A 14,237-nucleotide genomic window follows, 5' to 3' on the forward strand; every position below is an offset into this window, starting at 1 on the left:
ACCAGTGCAAGTAGATAAATAGGTACCGCTGTGATGGTAAGGTAAATGGTGTTTCCATGTGCTCTGGCTTCCGTCATGGTGTTGTGTTGTGCCAGAAGTGGTTTACTCATGCTGTCTATGGACAAATGCCGGCTCTCTCGGCCTGAAAGCAGGATGAGCGCCACACCCCATAGTCACTTTTGACTGAACTTAACCATCCAGGGGTCCTTTACCTTACCTTTACAACTTTAAAACAACCTCTAGGAGGCAGCACATAAATCAGGGTTGCACGTGTTTGCAAGTCCCCTGCCACCAAACAGTAAAATCCACGGGAGATAAGGAGCTACAACTGAACATCCTGATTCATAATTGTAGCACGACTTGAAGACAATAATCTACATGCAGACCAGAAGAGGGTCTTGTTGAAGTGAATTCTGTGGTTCAGAAGATTGAACCCAGGGCTGGCCTAAGACATTCTGCCACTGTGGGCAAAAAGCCACTGACTCCACTTCCATGATGCCCCCACTGCAGATCTATGGTTCCTTCCTGTCCAGTCCCTCCTCCCACCATTACACATGTGATGCTCCTAGCCCTGCCTTTGCAACAACATCCTCATCTGCGCCAGCACTACCATCACAATGCAACAGCAGCAATGTGGGTGCAGCAGTGGGGGCAACTGAGCTATGGCAGCAGCATGGGCAAAGCCCTCACTGGGCTAGGAGGGGTGCAGGGGCAGGGGTTGGCTCTGCCAACCAAGGTAAATGGCTTCATCATGCCTCACCGAAGGGCCGACTCTATTTGATATGTTTGAAACCTCTGGTTTTCTGTTTTATTCACTTCCATGTGTTTCCAGGTGTTTTATATTGCTGAGGGTTTACATTTTTGTTTTGTTCAGAGATTTTTGAAATATTAAGCTGTTTATAATGCTAATAAACAAGCAGCACCACTGAAACTCGCAAACATCAGGGCAAACAGAACGTCATGCGTTTCAATGAAACCAGTTCACATCCTGAGGTTTGCAACTACTTTGTAGCACACAAAGTACTGAAAACAACAAAGGAATTTCCAAAGGTTTCCCTCCCCCGCCCTTTATTGTAGTCTTCTTTTGTCATGTCTCCAGAAAATCCCTCTGCAGGATCTGTCCGTTTCTGCAGTGGAAACGTCCCAGCTTGATTTAGCTGCATTGCAGCACCCATGCGGTTTCTGATGATTTTCAGAACCCAAAATTCTATGCTCAAGACTCTCCTCCTGCAAGAGGGGAGGGGTTGTGGGCGGGATCTGATCCCCGCCTCAAGCAGGGGGCGTTAGCCCCCTGCCACCCACTCACCTGGCTGGTGCACCACGCCCACAGGTAAGCACCCAATCAGGCAGCTTGAAGGGGCGTGGTTTGCAGTTTAACTTACTGCTGCGCCAGCCATTCTGCCTCATTTTTCGCCTTCCCATCGCGAGTCACCCACCCTCCACTCCCTTAGAGCTTAAGCTTTAGTTCTCTCTCTTGGCCTTGCTATGGACCTTAGGTTGGTCGCCCATGTTGTCCAGGGGGGCTGGTAGGAATTTTTCCATCTGGCATTAGGCCTTGTGGTTTTTTCGCCTACCTCGTCACAATCGTCACAACTTTCTCGGTACTGGTGGGTAGGTTAGGCAATGGAATGTGTTTGTGGTGTGTGAAAGGGCTAGGTGTGGCCATCGCCTACGCCTTCAATTTTTGGGTATTTCGTTAAAGGAATCCGGCGGTCGTGGATCCTGTCCGATGCCTGTGTGGCGGGGGGCCATGGCACGACCCTTGGTGACATCAGGGGAGAGCTTATAGTTGGATTAGCATCCACAGGGTCCACCTACTGGTGAATAAACCCTCATTTTAGGCTCACCCCTCTCCGAGTGGGTGGAGTCAAGTGACGTGATCCAGTGCCTAAGCCAATACCTTTTCACTTGCTGTAATCAATAAAGTTGTGGCCTTTTCTTGCCCATTAACCTTATATTACGTGTCCGTGTGTCTTCATTCCACTAAGCGGGGATCGGGTCCTCGAACCACAATTGAAATAGTAACAATTCTTAATCATTGCGTAACTTCGTAACAATAAATTTCATTTCAAGTGGAGTATCATCAAATGAGTCTAAAATGAGTATCTACCAGCTCTAATAAGTAAATCAACTATTCTTATACTGTGATTGGGGCAGTAGCTTAACATTTTCATATCTGCTTGATGAATACATCTGTGAAGGCATAAAGACCTTCCAGGATTTTGCTCGTTTAGCTTCAGGTTACTTCCTGTTCCAAAATATCACTTATTTGGCTTCCCATCCATGTAAGCAACCCTAATCCTGTAATTGGGCACTTACAAAGCAAGAAAACCAGGTGGCAGCGATTATCATATTTACACAGTGCTTTGCCTAAGTGATGTGTAATAACATGTGCAATCATCATGTACCAGCCCAGTTGGGAAAATGTAGAATACCAAACAAACAGTAGTTACTAAAAGTTCATTCGGTTCAGCCCTTTCCTCAGCCATAGAGAAGGATCCACACGGCTCTCAAATGTGCTAGAAACCTTCTATGCATTTACACTTACAGTACAGTGGTACCTCTGGTTACGTACTTAATTCGTTCTGGAGGTCTATTCTTAACCTGAAACTGTTCTTAACCTCAAGCACCACTTTAGCTAATGGGGCCTTTTGCTGCTGCCGTGCCACCGCACAATTTCTGTTCTCATCCTGAAGCAAACTTCTTAACCCGAGGTACTATTTCTGGGTTAGTGGAGTCTGTAACCTGAAGCGTATGTAACCTGAGGTACCACTTTATACCCATTTTTTGAGATAAGCCCACAGTGTTTTAGAATGGGACAATCCTTTCTATCTTTCTTCCACACTAGCAAAACCATTCATTTTCTCCCATCTGTATCTCCTACCTGGGTGTCTAAACACTTAATTTGCTGAACTGGCCCAGCAGTTAAGTACAGAAGTGAAAAGAGCTAGAAATTTTCCATTACAGAATTGTATCCCTCTCTGTGGCTCATTAAATGCACTAAATTGTACCAGGAGGTTCTTTTTGTTTTTTGGCTCCTATTATTCTCCTCATTACATTTTCCCAATGTTCCCTTTGTTCAGAAATCTCATGCAATTACCAGTCAAGAGTAACTGGACGTCGCCTTCAATGAGCAGCTCTATCTCTGACAATTTGGGTAAAATAACACGGCGGATTGTCATAGCTTGGTCAAATGGTGCAATAAAGCAAGTGTGGTCAAAACTGCATGTAACACAAATGGGGCAGAGTCAAATATTGGGTTCCATCTTCTCTATGATGCCTAATTCAATTCATTTGTTGATCTGACGTCACTGAGGGATGGAGCTGAATAAATGAAAATGAAAATGAAAATGATCAGGGCAAAGGTAAGTTGCCTTGAATGATGTGGAAGAAGAGGGAGGAGCAATGCCAGACAGCCTTATGGGTTGTTATTGTTGTTTTGTAATGCATAGGTGCACCCTCATTGAGCATAAAGGACTTTAGATTACCTGAAATCGAATTGTGTGATTTGATAGATAGATAGATAGATAGATAGATAGATAGATAGATAGATAGATAGATAGACAGTGGATATTCAGGCCTTAGTTGGACACATTGCATATCAAGGAATGTAATTGCATTCTGTTCCTGATGGTACAAATTGATTAATTTCTTGTCGTATAAACTGTGTTTAGTACAGCTTACGTATTTTTATGCCTGCAAATCAATGCAAACTTAATTAAGCAAACATACAACAGGATTGTGATACATGCTGCAACAATGACCTGATTCACACATATTGCTAAGCCAAGCTATAGCTTAGTGGGAACAAGCCAGATCACAGTCATTTTGCCCTTCTTTCCTTCCTTCCTTCCTTCCTTCCTTCCTTCCTCCTCCTCCTGCACTGCTGTAAGCTAAACCATGTTTTGGCTTATCATGCAATCCAAACTGAGGCTTATGCACATAGCTGTCAACGTTTTCCCTTTTTTAAGGGAAATTCCCTTATTCTGAATAGGATTCCTCGCAAGAAAAGTGAAAAGTTGACAGCTATGCTCATTCATACCCTCCAACATTTCTCTGATGGAAATAGGGATGCCCTATTCAATAATAATAATAATAATAATAATAATAATAATAATAATAATAATAATAATAATAATAATTTTATTATTTATACCCTGAATATCTGACTAGGTTGCCAGCTTCTAACATCCATAAAAATATAATAAAACATTAAATGTTAAATAAAACTTCCATATACAGGGCTGCCTTCTAAAGGTTGTATAGTCACATATATCCTTGGATTGGGGGACAGGATCTCTCTCCTCCATAAATGGTTTCCTTAGGGACATTCCATGATCAATTGAGAAACCAGGATGGCTTCTGTAAATCCAGGACTGTCCCTGGAAAATAGGCACACTTGGACGGTCTGTTCATGCCTTGTCTTGCTCCATTCAAACCAGGAGCTGTAAAAAAGGGAAAAGGAAAGGACCCCTGGATGGTTAAGTCCAGTCAAAGGCCACTATGGGGTTGCAGCACTCATCTCGCTTTCAGGCCGAGGGAGCCGGCGTTTGTTCACAGACAGCTTTCCGGGTCATGTGGCCAGCATGACTAAACTGCTTCTGGTGCAATGGGACACTGTGATAGAAGCCAGAGCGCATGGAAACACCATTTACCTTCCCGCCATGCTAGGTTGGCAGGAGCTGGGACAGAGCAACGGGAGCTCACCCCATCACAGGGATTCGAACCGCTGACCTTATTGACAAGCTCAAGTGGCTCAGTGGTTTAGACCACAGCTCCACCCGCATCCCATATCTGCAATAGAGCATTTTGTCATGAGACGTTCAATGCTCTTGCAATTCCCTTCTATGTTACTCCTGTTTCGTACCCCCGCCCCCTGCCTTTGACTTCCCCACTGTTTAAATTTAGATTTGGATCAAGCCCCTTTTCTTTTTTTGCTTACATTGTTCTGGAAGTTGAATGCACATTTCTGGAGTTAGAAATGTGTACCGGCACCTTTTTTATAAAAGAAAAAATCTTTAAAGTGTGGCAGTTACTGTAACAACTTCATGGAGAGCAATGGCACCTTTTTTTCTATATAAAAAAAGCCCTGCTAAGGTGGCAATGGTGGCAGTGAATAATTTGCAGAGATGCCATTCATACTGGCAGCCAGTGCTATCTAGAAAAAGAGGTGCCAGAACTCACCATGAATGCCTCGTGTGTTCTCTTATAATGGCAATGGTGCCCACCTGAGAGGTGCCAGAACACAGTTCTGGCAAGTTCTGGTGGGGGGGACAGGGGACTTGCTAGCAGCCATAGTATGTAAGCCAGCTCTCCCAATTATCTGAATCCAACAAAATCCATTCCTGTCTTATTTATGACCTGAGAAGTTAAATAACCTTGAAAATGTATACAAGTTAAGTGGTCTTTACTCCCACTGAAGAAATGAGACTATTCCTGATTTCAGTGATCTCAGGTTTCACAAATGTTCCCTTGCCTCATGCAAGTCAATTGAGTAAATTCAAATGCGTAATTGGTTTGCTGACTGTTTGAGGCTACAGTGACTTTTTTTTTTGCCTCAGAAATACAGCCATCACTTCTCTCTGAAATTAATGCATTCTACAAGCTGCACAGTACCTTAGGTCTAATCTTTTCTCTGTATAACACAATAAAAAAGTACTTTTAAAAGTTGTTGGCATAACCAGTAATAGCTTTGATTCTCCACCCCCAGCTCCCCATTTCTTTATTTTTTACTTTCAGAACAATCTTCCATTTTTCTTATCCCTAAATTGCTTTTTAGAAGTATGACTTTTCTCCGTAGGGTTATCTCATTTTCACGTTCCCAGAAATATTGATTTCCACTAACTTAATCCACATCTCAATTTGAGAGGAAAACCTAATCTAGTCACTGTTGGGCTTCTGAGTTAGATTTCTTTTTCTCATTTGCGGACTGCAAAGTACTTTATCTCCAAACTGTGCATAGGCAACGTAAGATACAGTCCTGTCTATAGTACATGCATTATTCTGTTATAACTCTAGAGTTTTATTCAGATTCTATCAAAAAGAGCAGGTATCTGTAATGCACACATGCACCTGAAACTCTACTACACCTTACATATTGCACAAAACAGGGAAATAATCTTGAAGCTCAAACACCCAAGGGACATTTATCAGCCGTAACCTGTCTTATTTTAATATGATTGTTGTTGAGCTGGTTCACATGTAACACTAAGCCAAACTATGGCTTAGTATGAGTGCGCAAGCTTGAGGGATCCCAGAGACAAGACTGTGGCAGCTGCATTCTGTCTCCAGTCTTCCTCCTGCTGCATGGATGTACGCCAAGTGATGGCTTGACTTAGCATGCCATTGAAACCCAGGCTCATGCTTTGTCACTCTCCAAACAAACCACAAATTGTAAATCCTAGAGCAAACCTTGGTTACAGCTTCAAGGACGTGGGTGGAACTGTGGTTTAAACCACTGAAGCTCTTGGGCTTGCTGATCAGAAGGTCAGCGGTTCGAATCTGTGTGTTGGGGAGAACTCCTGTTGCTGTGTCCCAGCTCCTGCCAACCTAGCAGTTCGAAAGCACGCCAGTGCAAATAGATAAATAGGTACTTCTGTGGCAGGAAGGTAAACAGCATTTCCGTGCACTCTGGTTTCCATCACGGTGTCCCATTGCACCAGAAGTGGTTTAGTCATGCTAGCCACATGACCTGGAAAGCTGTCTGTGGACAAACACCGGCTCCCTCGGCCTGAAAGCAAGGTGAGCACCGCAACCCCATAGTCGCCTTTGACTGGACTTAACTGTCCAGGGGTCCTTTACCATTTACCTTTACCTGTTTTGTTGCAGATGTGGGTAAGACGCTGTTGCACTACAACTCCCTAACAAGCATGGCCAAGGATGTTGGGAGTTGTAGTTCAGCAACATCTAGAGGGCCAAATTTCCCCCACATCTGCTCAGTTGTCAGCACCAGATTTAGGGCAATGTTGGCAGTTCTCACAATGTTCTCACACAGAACATTGAGCCTAGCAGAGCACAAAATTGAGAAGATCCATCATTGAGAATATTCATTTGGGGGCACCAAACTTTGGCTTCGCTCAGGGCTCTGTCCTATCAAGTATTACCAAAGTCTGCTTCTGCTGTTGTGTCCTGTGAGCATCTGTGTGGGATGTGATCATGCAATATGAGAGCACAATATTCATAATGTATTTTTCTAACCAGAAATTAATTTCTTCCTATTACCATTTAAAAATGTATTTATGTAGGAGAGACATATGCGGATGAGGCTAATCTTATGTTTTGCCTCGTTTTGTTTTTAATTATAGAAATGAATCAAGGAGCTGCATTTCAATTTCTTTTTCACAGCTGTGCGTCCACATTTTTATAGCTTTGAAATGTAATATCATAACCATGAACTTGAGTACATGGATATATACATATATAAAACAAGTCTAGAAGTAACTTAGGCTAAATGTTACTTTTTAAATGCGCATTTTTAAACAGCATCACTCTCTCTCTTTTTAAAAAGAATTGCTTTTACTGAGATTCTGCAAAAAAGGGTAAGCAGTAAAATATATAAACAGAAAGAAGAAATAAATAATAATATGCACTATAGTTAAATGTTACCTCAGTTCAAGACAATGGTACATAGGCTGATACTTTCACTCTGACAGAGGGTTACACAAAAATGGATCCATCCAAAATGACAAATGTGATAGTCATCACGCTCCTCTCTCCTCCTCTCTCAATAGCGTAGCAGATAAATGGAAACTAACTTAACTTAATCTGTCTAGGCAACCCCCTCTAGCCATTCTGTGTTCCTGAGTAATTTCCTCATCAGACGTCACCTTTTTCTAGGAATTTCAGTGCTTCTGCTGGGCTATGCCTCCAACAAATTGAGGTGGAAAGGAGGTTGCATTTGTCAAAAAAATATATGAAGCTACTCTTCTGTAGGGTAAAGGTAAAGGGACCCCTGACCATTAGGTCCAGTCATGACCGACTCTGGGGTTGCGGCGCTCATCTCACTTTATTGGCCGAGGGAGCCAGCATACAGCTTCCAGGTCATGTGGCCAGCATGACTAAGCCGCTTCTGGCGAACCAGAGCAGCACACGGAAACGCTGTTTACCTTCCCGCCGGAGCGGTACCTATTTATCTACTTGCACTTTGACGTGCTTTCGAACTGCTAGGTTGGCAGGAGCAGGGACTGAGCAATGGGAGCTCACCCAGTCATGGGGATTTGAACCGCCGACCTTCTGATTGGCAAGTCCTAGGCTCTGTGGTTTAACCCACAGCGTCCCTTCTTCTGTAGGGTAGGTTCTACTAAACAGTTCTGATATTGGGAGCCAGCTTGGGGTTTCCTGCTGAAAGAAGGGGGCTTTCCCCTTTCTCCTCTCCCACATGCTCCCCAAATCAACTCTGGAGCAGTCAGGAGAAACTCCCAGAGCAGCGTACGAGGGAAGCAGAGGGTAGATGATTACGTATGTTGGGAAAGCAAACAGAACGCTTGTTTTAGTGCAGCGTTGAATTTCTCCCTATATTTTTGCAGGTTGTTAATAAGCAAGCTTGCCACCAAAAAAAGGAATTTCTGGTTTACAAAATGCACTGGGCAATAAAAAAATATTTGGGGTGCTTTGAGAACCCTTTTTCTTAGGTTCCCTCCACTCCATACACAGTTAGGGGCAGCATGTTACAAGCATACCTTTACATGTGCATCTTACATGTATTTTTAAAAAACTTGTTTTAAGAATTTATATACTGCCCTTCGTTGTAAATTCCTGGAAGGTTTGTGAGGTTAAACTATTGCATATCATAGCAGACTACCACAAAAACAACTCAAAAAGAGTAGTGAATGGAAACAGCAGGGCTGGATCTACACTGACCTATTTAATGTTATTAGAATGATATTAGATATGTCGTTTTGAAACGTCACAGGTCATACTTGTTAATTCAAGCTTTTTTCCCCTTGGTTTTTTTATATAGTCAAAACATTGTTTCCCTGCTGGTGGTTTGCTGGTTGCTCTGCTGAACTCTCTGGTGTCACATTTTAATAATGCATTATGAATACTAAAACTAGGACGCCCTATGTCCATATACGTTATGAAAAACCATTCCTTAACCCTTCCTTAACGTTAAAAACCATGAGTGTAGATCCGCCGCAGGTCTAAAGACACATGTGGTTTGCAGAAGCTAAGCAGCTCTGAGTCTTCTTTTTTTAATTAAAAAAATAATTACTTTTCAGATATATACATTTCACTGATTTTACAATCATCTTGACATTTCAAAACTTGACTTCCTTCCCCCTCTTTCCGCAGTTCCTTAAATTTATTTTTTAATATCTTCTGCATATCCCAATTAACTTAGCTTACTCATTTATTCATCTTCTTTAAATATATACTCTTATGTAGCTGCAGGTTATTTCAATAATCCTGGCAGTGTTTTTATCTGTTTACAGTTTATCTGTAAATATTCAATAAACCATTTCCATTCTTTTAAAAAGTTTGCTATCTTGATTTCTTATTCTTCCGGTAAGTTTCGCCATTGCTGCACATTCCATAAGTTTTTGTGTCCATTCTTCTTTCACAGGAATTTCTTCTTCTTTCCATTTTTGGGCAAGTAACATTCTTGCCGCTGTAGTCGCATACATGGATAAATTTCTATACAATTTAGGTGGTTCTATCCCTATAATTCTCAGCATCTCTGAGTCTCGTCAGGACATGATTGGGTGACCATTTCGGAACCATGTGTATGCCAGTTTTGCTTCCATTATGAAATATATGTAACTGGGGCATAAATGTAAGTGGGGCAAAATGTAAGTGGGGCAAAGCCTGGTCCCCATAACAGAGAGCACGTGTTGCGGTGGGGGCCAGCAGCCATCCCACTGTTGTTTGGTTAAAGGCCACGAGCTGTGATTGGGCAAAAGTGTGTTTCTGGGGTTGGAAGACACAGGATCTACCCACCTTGGAAGAATGGCAGATGAAGGTGATAGACTATATGGGACTAGCAGAAATGACTGGCAGAATCCGAGACCGGGGAAAAGAGACGGTGGAAGAAGATTGGAATAAATTTAAGAACTACCTTAAGAAACATTGTAAAATTTATGGATTTTAGAATAATGTGGCTTTTAAAACTAAATGGAGTACAGCTGTAAAGATTAAGTGAAAGGAAAGTAAGGATGATAATTAGATAAAATCAAGGGTGAGGATTTGCTGAATTAAATTTTTGAAATGGGAACGCCGAAAGGGGAGGTATGAGGAGGTCAGTGAAATAAATTTTAAGAAAATAAGGTATTGAAATTATACTTGTTCTTTTTTATGTTATTTTTGTTTGTGTGTGTGTGTATTGTTATGTTTGTTATAATTTGTAAAATATTAATAAATATTTATATATATATATATATAAAGTGTGTTTCTGGGGAGTTTGTTATGTTACAAAATGGTGGGAGGGGTCAGCGGGCTTAAATACAGGGCACGCAGCTTGGGGCTTTCTCTTGGGCTGCGTGCACCGGATCACCCGCCCACCCTCCCTGAAAAGGGGGGGGTGTTCATTGCTCTCTGACCTTGCTAGGCCTGTCATGGGGTCGTCTGCTTTTGAGGCAGGGGCCTGGTAGGAATTTTGTCCATTTGGCTGATTGGCTGTTGCCATTTGGTTTTTTGCCTACTGCGTAGCAAATCGCCACAACTTGTAAGGTTGGCGGTTAGGCATTGGTTAAAATTGGTTGGTGGAGGGGTAAGTGCCTATCCCTCCAATGGTGGTGCGGAAAGGGAATTCCATTAAAGGAATCCAGGGGCTTGCCATCCTTTCGTCGTAGTCCCTAGCATCGGACTTGGGCCGTGCAAGCCCCAGGGGGCATGAGGGTGAGAGATGAGGGACTGATGACCACCTTCATTTTTCCTCAATATTGTTTTCCCTGACTGGGTTCTGCTGGAATCCGGAAGTCAGTTCTGTCCCTGGGGCAAGGACAGATAGTCGTAACCAATGCCCAAGCAACCACTCACGTGTGTGTATTTAAATAAAGTTGTGGCCAAATTCATGCCAAAAACCTCAAGCAAAAATTGATGTGTGTGGTGTGAGTTATTGGAGTGGCTTGGGGACCTCGACGCGCAAATAAGACAATGCAACAATGATTAAAAGTCTTGAGAAAATGTTTAAAAAGGTATTTGCTTGGCACTAAAAAATACATCCCAGGTGTTGAGTGGTCCTCCCAATGGAGAGCATTCTACAGATATGGCACCACCACCACCACGAAGTCCTTCTCTTTATCTGCTTGCTACCCTGTTCAAAATACAAAGCAAAGATGCAATATTGACATTGTAGAACACTTCTCCTTCTCACCCTTTTGCTTACAAGTGGAACTGCGCAAAGGCATTTTACAAAGCCTTGGCTCAAACTTGGCAGGGCCTCTAGAGAGAATGTAAAATTACTTCAGGGCCCACATCTACCCTGTGGGCGGCCAGCTAGCAATTCATGCCTTACACAAAATTCTCCCGCTTTTCTTGCAGATCACGTTGTGTGCGAAGAGGAATTCAAATATGCAATGCTAGCTTTAAACTGTATTTGCCCAGCTACATCCACGCTCATCACCTTGTTAGTTCATACCTCAAGAGGGCAGTAAGTATAAAATTCCTTAAAATTATGCTCTGCTGTTGCAGGTGCACACTAGAAGTGTCCGTCTGTGAAAATCACATTTTATTTTATTTTTCTTAGAAGAACTTTTTCAGGTGACCAAACATTTCCCTCTGTATTTAGAACTGTGTTGCTGTGCTGTTCAATTGGCAGAACAGTCTGGATTTCCAAATGGATTACTGGGAGAAGCTGGTTTATTGAGCTCATATATCTTGTATCTTTCCTTAGTTTAAGGAGTTTTTTTAGGCCTTGTTTATGACGTGGCTGTTTTAGGAATAGCTTTGCCATCTATATTTCTCCCCATCTGCTGGAGATAAAGCCTTATGCTTTCTCCTTGCACTGTGGGAAGTTCTGCCTGTGTTGCTCCCTCAGAAAACATTTCTCTTACTTGTGGGGAGAAGTTACATATATATGTATATGCATATATATATTCTTTTTAAAGAAATGCTAATAATTAAGGGACATGTACACATGTATTGCAGAGCTGAGAGACTGGAAGCAAGTTTTCAATCCCATACCCTCCAACATTTCTCTGATAAAAATAGGGACGTCATATTCCATAACCAATAAAATAAAAATAGCAAAAAATATGAAAGCAAAGACACCTTTTTAGTAGAGTAGTGCGCCTTTATTATCTTAGCAGTAGCAGCGGAGAGGGCGGGACCCTCTCACATTGTAGACTTTTTTGGCTGGTATGACTGTTACCACATGACTCGAAGTATGGTGGCATGGGACGTTTTCACTCAGAGAATAATAGAACAAATAATAAGAAAGAAATAATTCCTGTAAATTTATTTCTGGCTACTTGACCGTATTAAGGTGCTGGTTCGGGTGCTTAAATTGAATGCTGGGTGTGCTTAAGAAAATTAAAAAGTCAAGATATTCAAGAATATCTTGAATTGGCCAAACTTACAGGTTTAATAAGAAATTATTCTAAGGAGAGAGTGGGAAGTCTTTATGAATTATATTAAGAGAACTGATTCTCAGAGTCATACTTGGTTTAGCTTAGAATAAAAATCTCACAGGTAATTAGAATATTTCTCCAAAAATTTAATCATTACAGACAATCAGTTGATATGAGGAATAAAGATCCACATGGAGTTAGTTGGAAGTCAATTTTCTTCTTCTTCTTTTTTCTTTTCCAGCATTATTTTTCGTTATTCTTTTTCCTTTTTTAGGAGAATGCAATGCTTTATGCTTTTTGATTGTAGTTTATGTTATTATCCTTGTCATTTCACTTTTGTATTTTCTTCTGTTTTCGTATTATTCATTCGTTTTATTCAATGCTCGTTTGTATGATGAATAAGTATAAATAAATAAATAAAATTAAAAAGTCACAAGGTGGGAGTGGGGAGCCCTCTGAATAAAACACTGCCATTTGCTCACAGGGGAGTGTTTAGCCTTTTGTGTGGCAGCCGAGCATCGCCCAAGGTGGACCAAACGCCACAACACACTGAGGCAGGCAAATGTCAAGATATTAATGGTTCCCATTTCATTGGCACCTGCTAAGAGAAGCGGAGGGGAGGAAACAGCTTTGCTTGCCAGACGTGAACACTGAAGAGAAAGGGGGAAGAGAAACATAGCTTCATTAGCATTAATGTGCTCAGCCAAGTGTGTGTGGAGTTCTGAGCCCATGATCATTTGGCGGTTTTCTTTAGCAAATAGGAATTAATTAGCATAAGATCGGGGGGGGGTGTGTAGTTTTGCTGTTTTTAAACGTTCTTACTATTAACTCCTTGTCACAGATGGTTTTTCTATTTTACATAGCATGTCCTTTCCGTTGCAGACCTCCACAGCAGGATATTCGTATTGAAGTGAAAAATGTTATATTGTAATGTAAAAAGAAAAAAAGAGGGGGAGGGAGTTAAACCTTTATTTCAGGTATTTCTATACTGCTTTTCAAGCCAACCTCACAAAACGGTTTACCTAAAAATATTAAAATGAGAAACACCAGCTAAAATGACAGAACGATGTGGTAGAGACTATGCAAAGGCGTGTGGTTCTGAGGTAACTGCTGAGGGAGGGAGAGACAGCCTGAAGAAGATGTCGGGCAACTCTCTGAGCTGTTCTGTTTTTCTTTCGCTCCTCCCTGCGGGGGGAGTTGGAGAGACTATAAAATGGCTTGTGACAGAGTGGGAATCCAACCTCAGTAAATTCCATGCATGACTTTTTATCCTGGACTTCTTCTTGGCATTCTTGAAGGCTGTTGTCATCGCCATGTGATCAATGGTGGAGAAGAGACTCCATTCATGTCATGAATCCGCCATCCATCTGCATGGTGAAACTGTTTAATATTGTTTTCTATATGTGTTCCAGGGAGGGCCAACAATCCCCAGAACAGTGGCAGAAAATGTACGGCAGATGCTCTGGTAATGAAGTGTATCACATTATCCTGGAGGAGAGTGTATTTTTTGCTGAATATGAGGGAAAGAGTTTCACATATGCATCTTTCCATGCACACAAAAAGTATGTTTCATTTCTAACGGTGGCATTTAACGTGACTTCCTTTCAGAAACTCTTTCTTTGGTTGACTGGAATGCACAGGGCTGTTTGGCCTGTTAGTAAGAAGCCTGCACCTCAGTTGATAGGGTTTTATGTGAATGTATGCTACAGAGACAGCCTTGGTTGGGTACAT

At 41.9% G+C, this 14,237-nt stretch overlaps 1 protein-coding gene across 8 annotated transcripts in view; it reads left to right on the forward strand.

Moving 5' to 3' along the window:
* Positions 1-14,237, forward strand: part of KCNT2 (potassium sodium-activated channel subfamily T member 2) — a 214,778-nt gene that overhangs the window by 148,756 nt on the left and 51,785 nt on the right. For all 8 annotated transcript variants that reach the window (XM_083506736.1, XM_083506739.1, XM_083506742.1 and 5 more), the window contains 2 exons: positions 11,479-11,587; positions 13,919-14,068. In XM_083506736.1, coding sequence (XP_083362862.1) covers positions 11,479-11,587; positions 13,919-14,068 — 259 coding nt within the window. The remainder of the gene's footprint in view (positions 1-11,478; positions 11,588-13,918; positions 14,069-14,237) is intronic.

The sequence above is a fragment of the Podarcis liolepis genome, assembly GCF_965112155.1.
Source record: "Podarcis liolepis genome assembly, chromosome: 6".
Classification (NCBI taxonomy): Eukaryota; Metazoa; Chordata; class Lepidosauria; order Squamata; family Lacertidae; genus Podarcis; species Podarcis liolepis.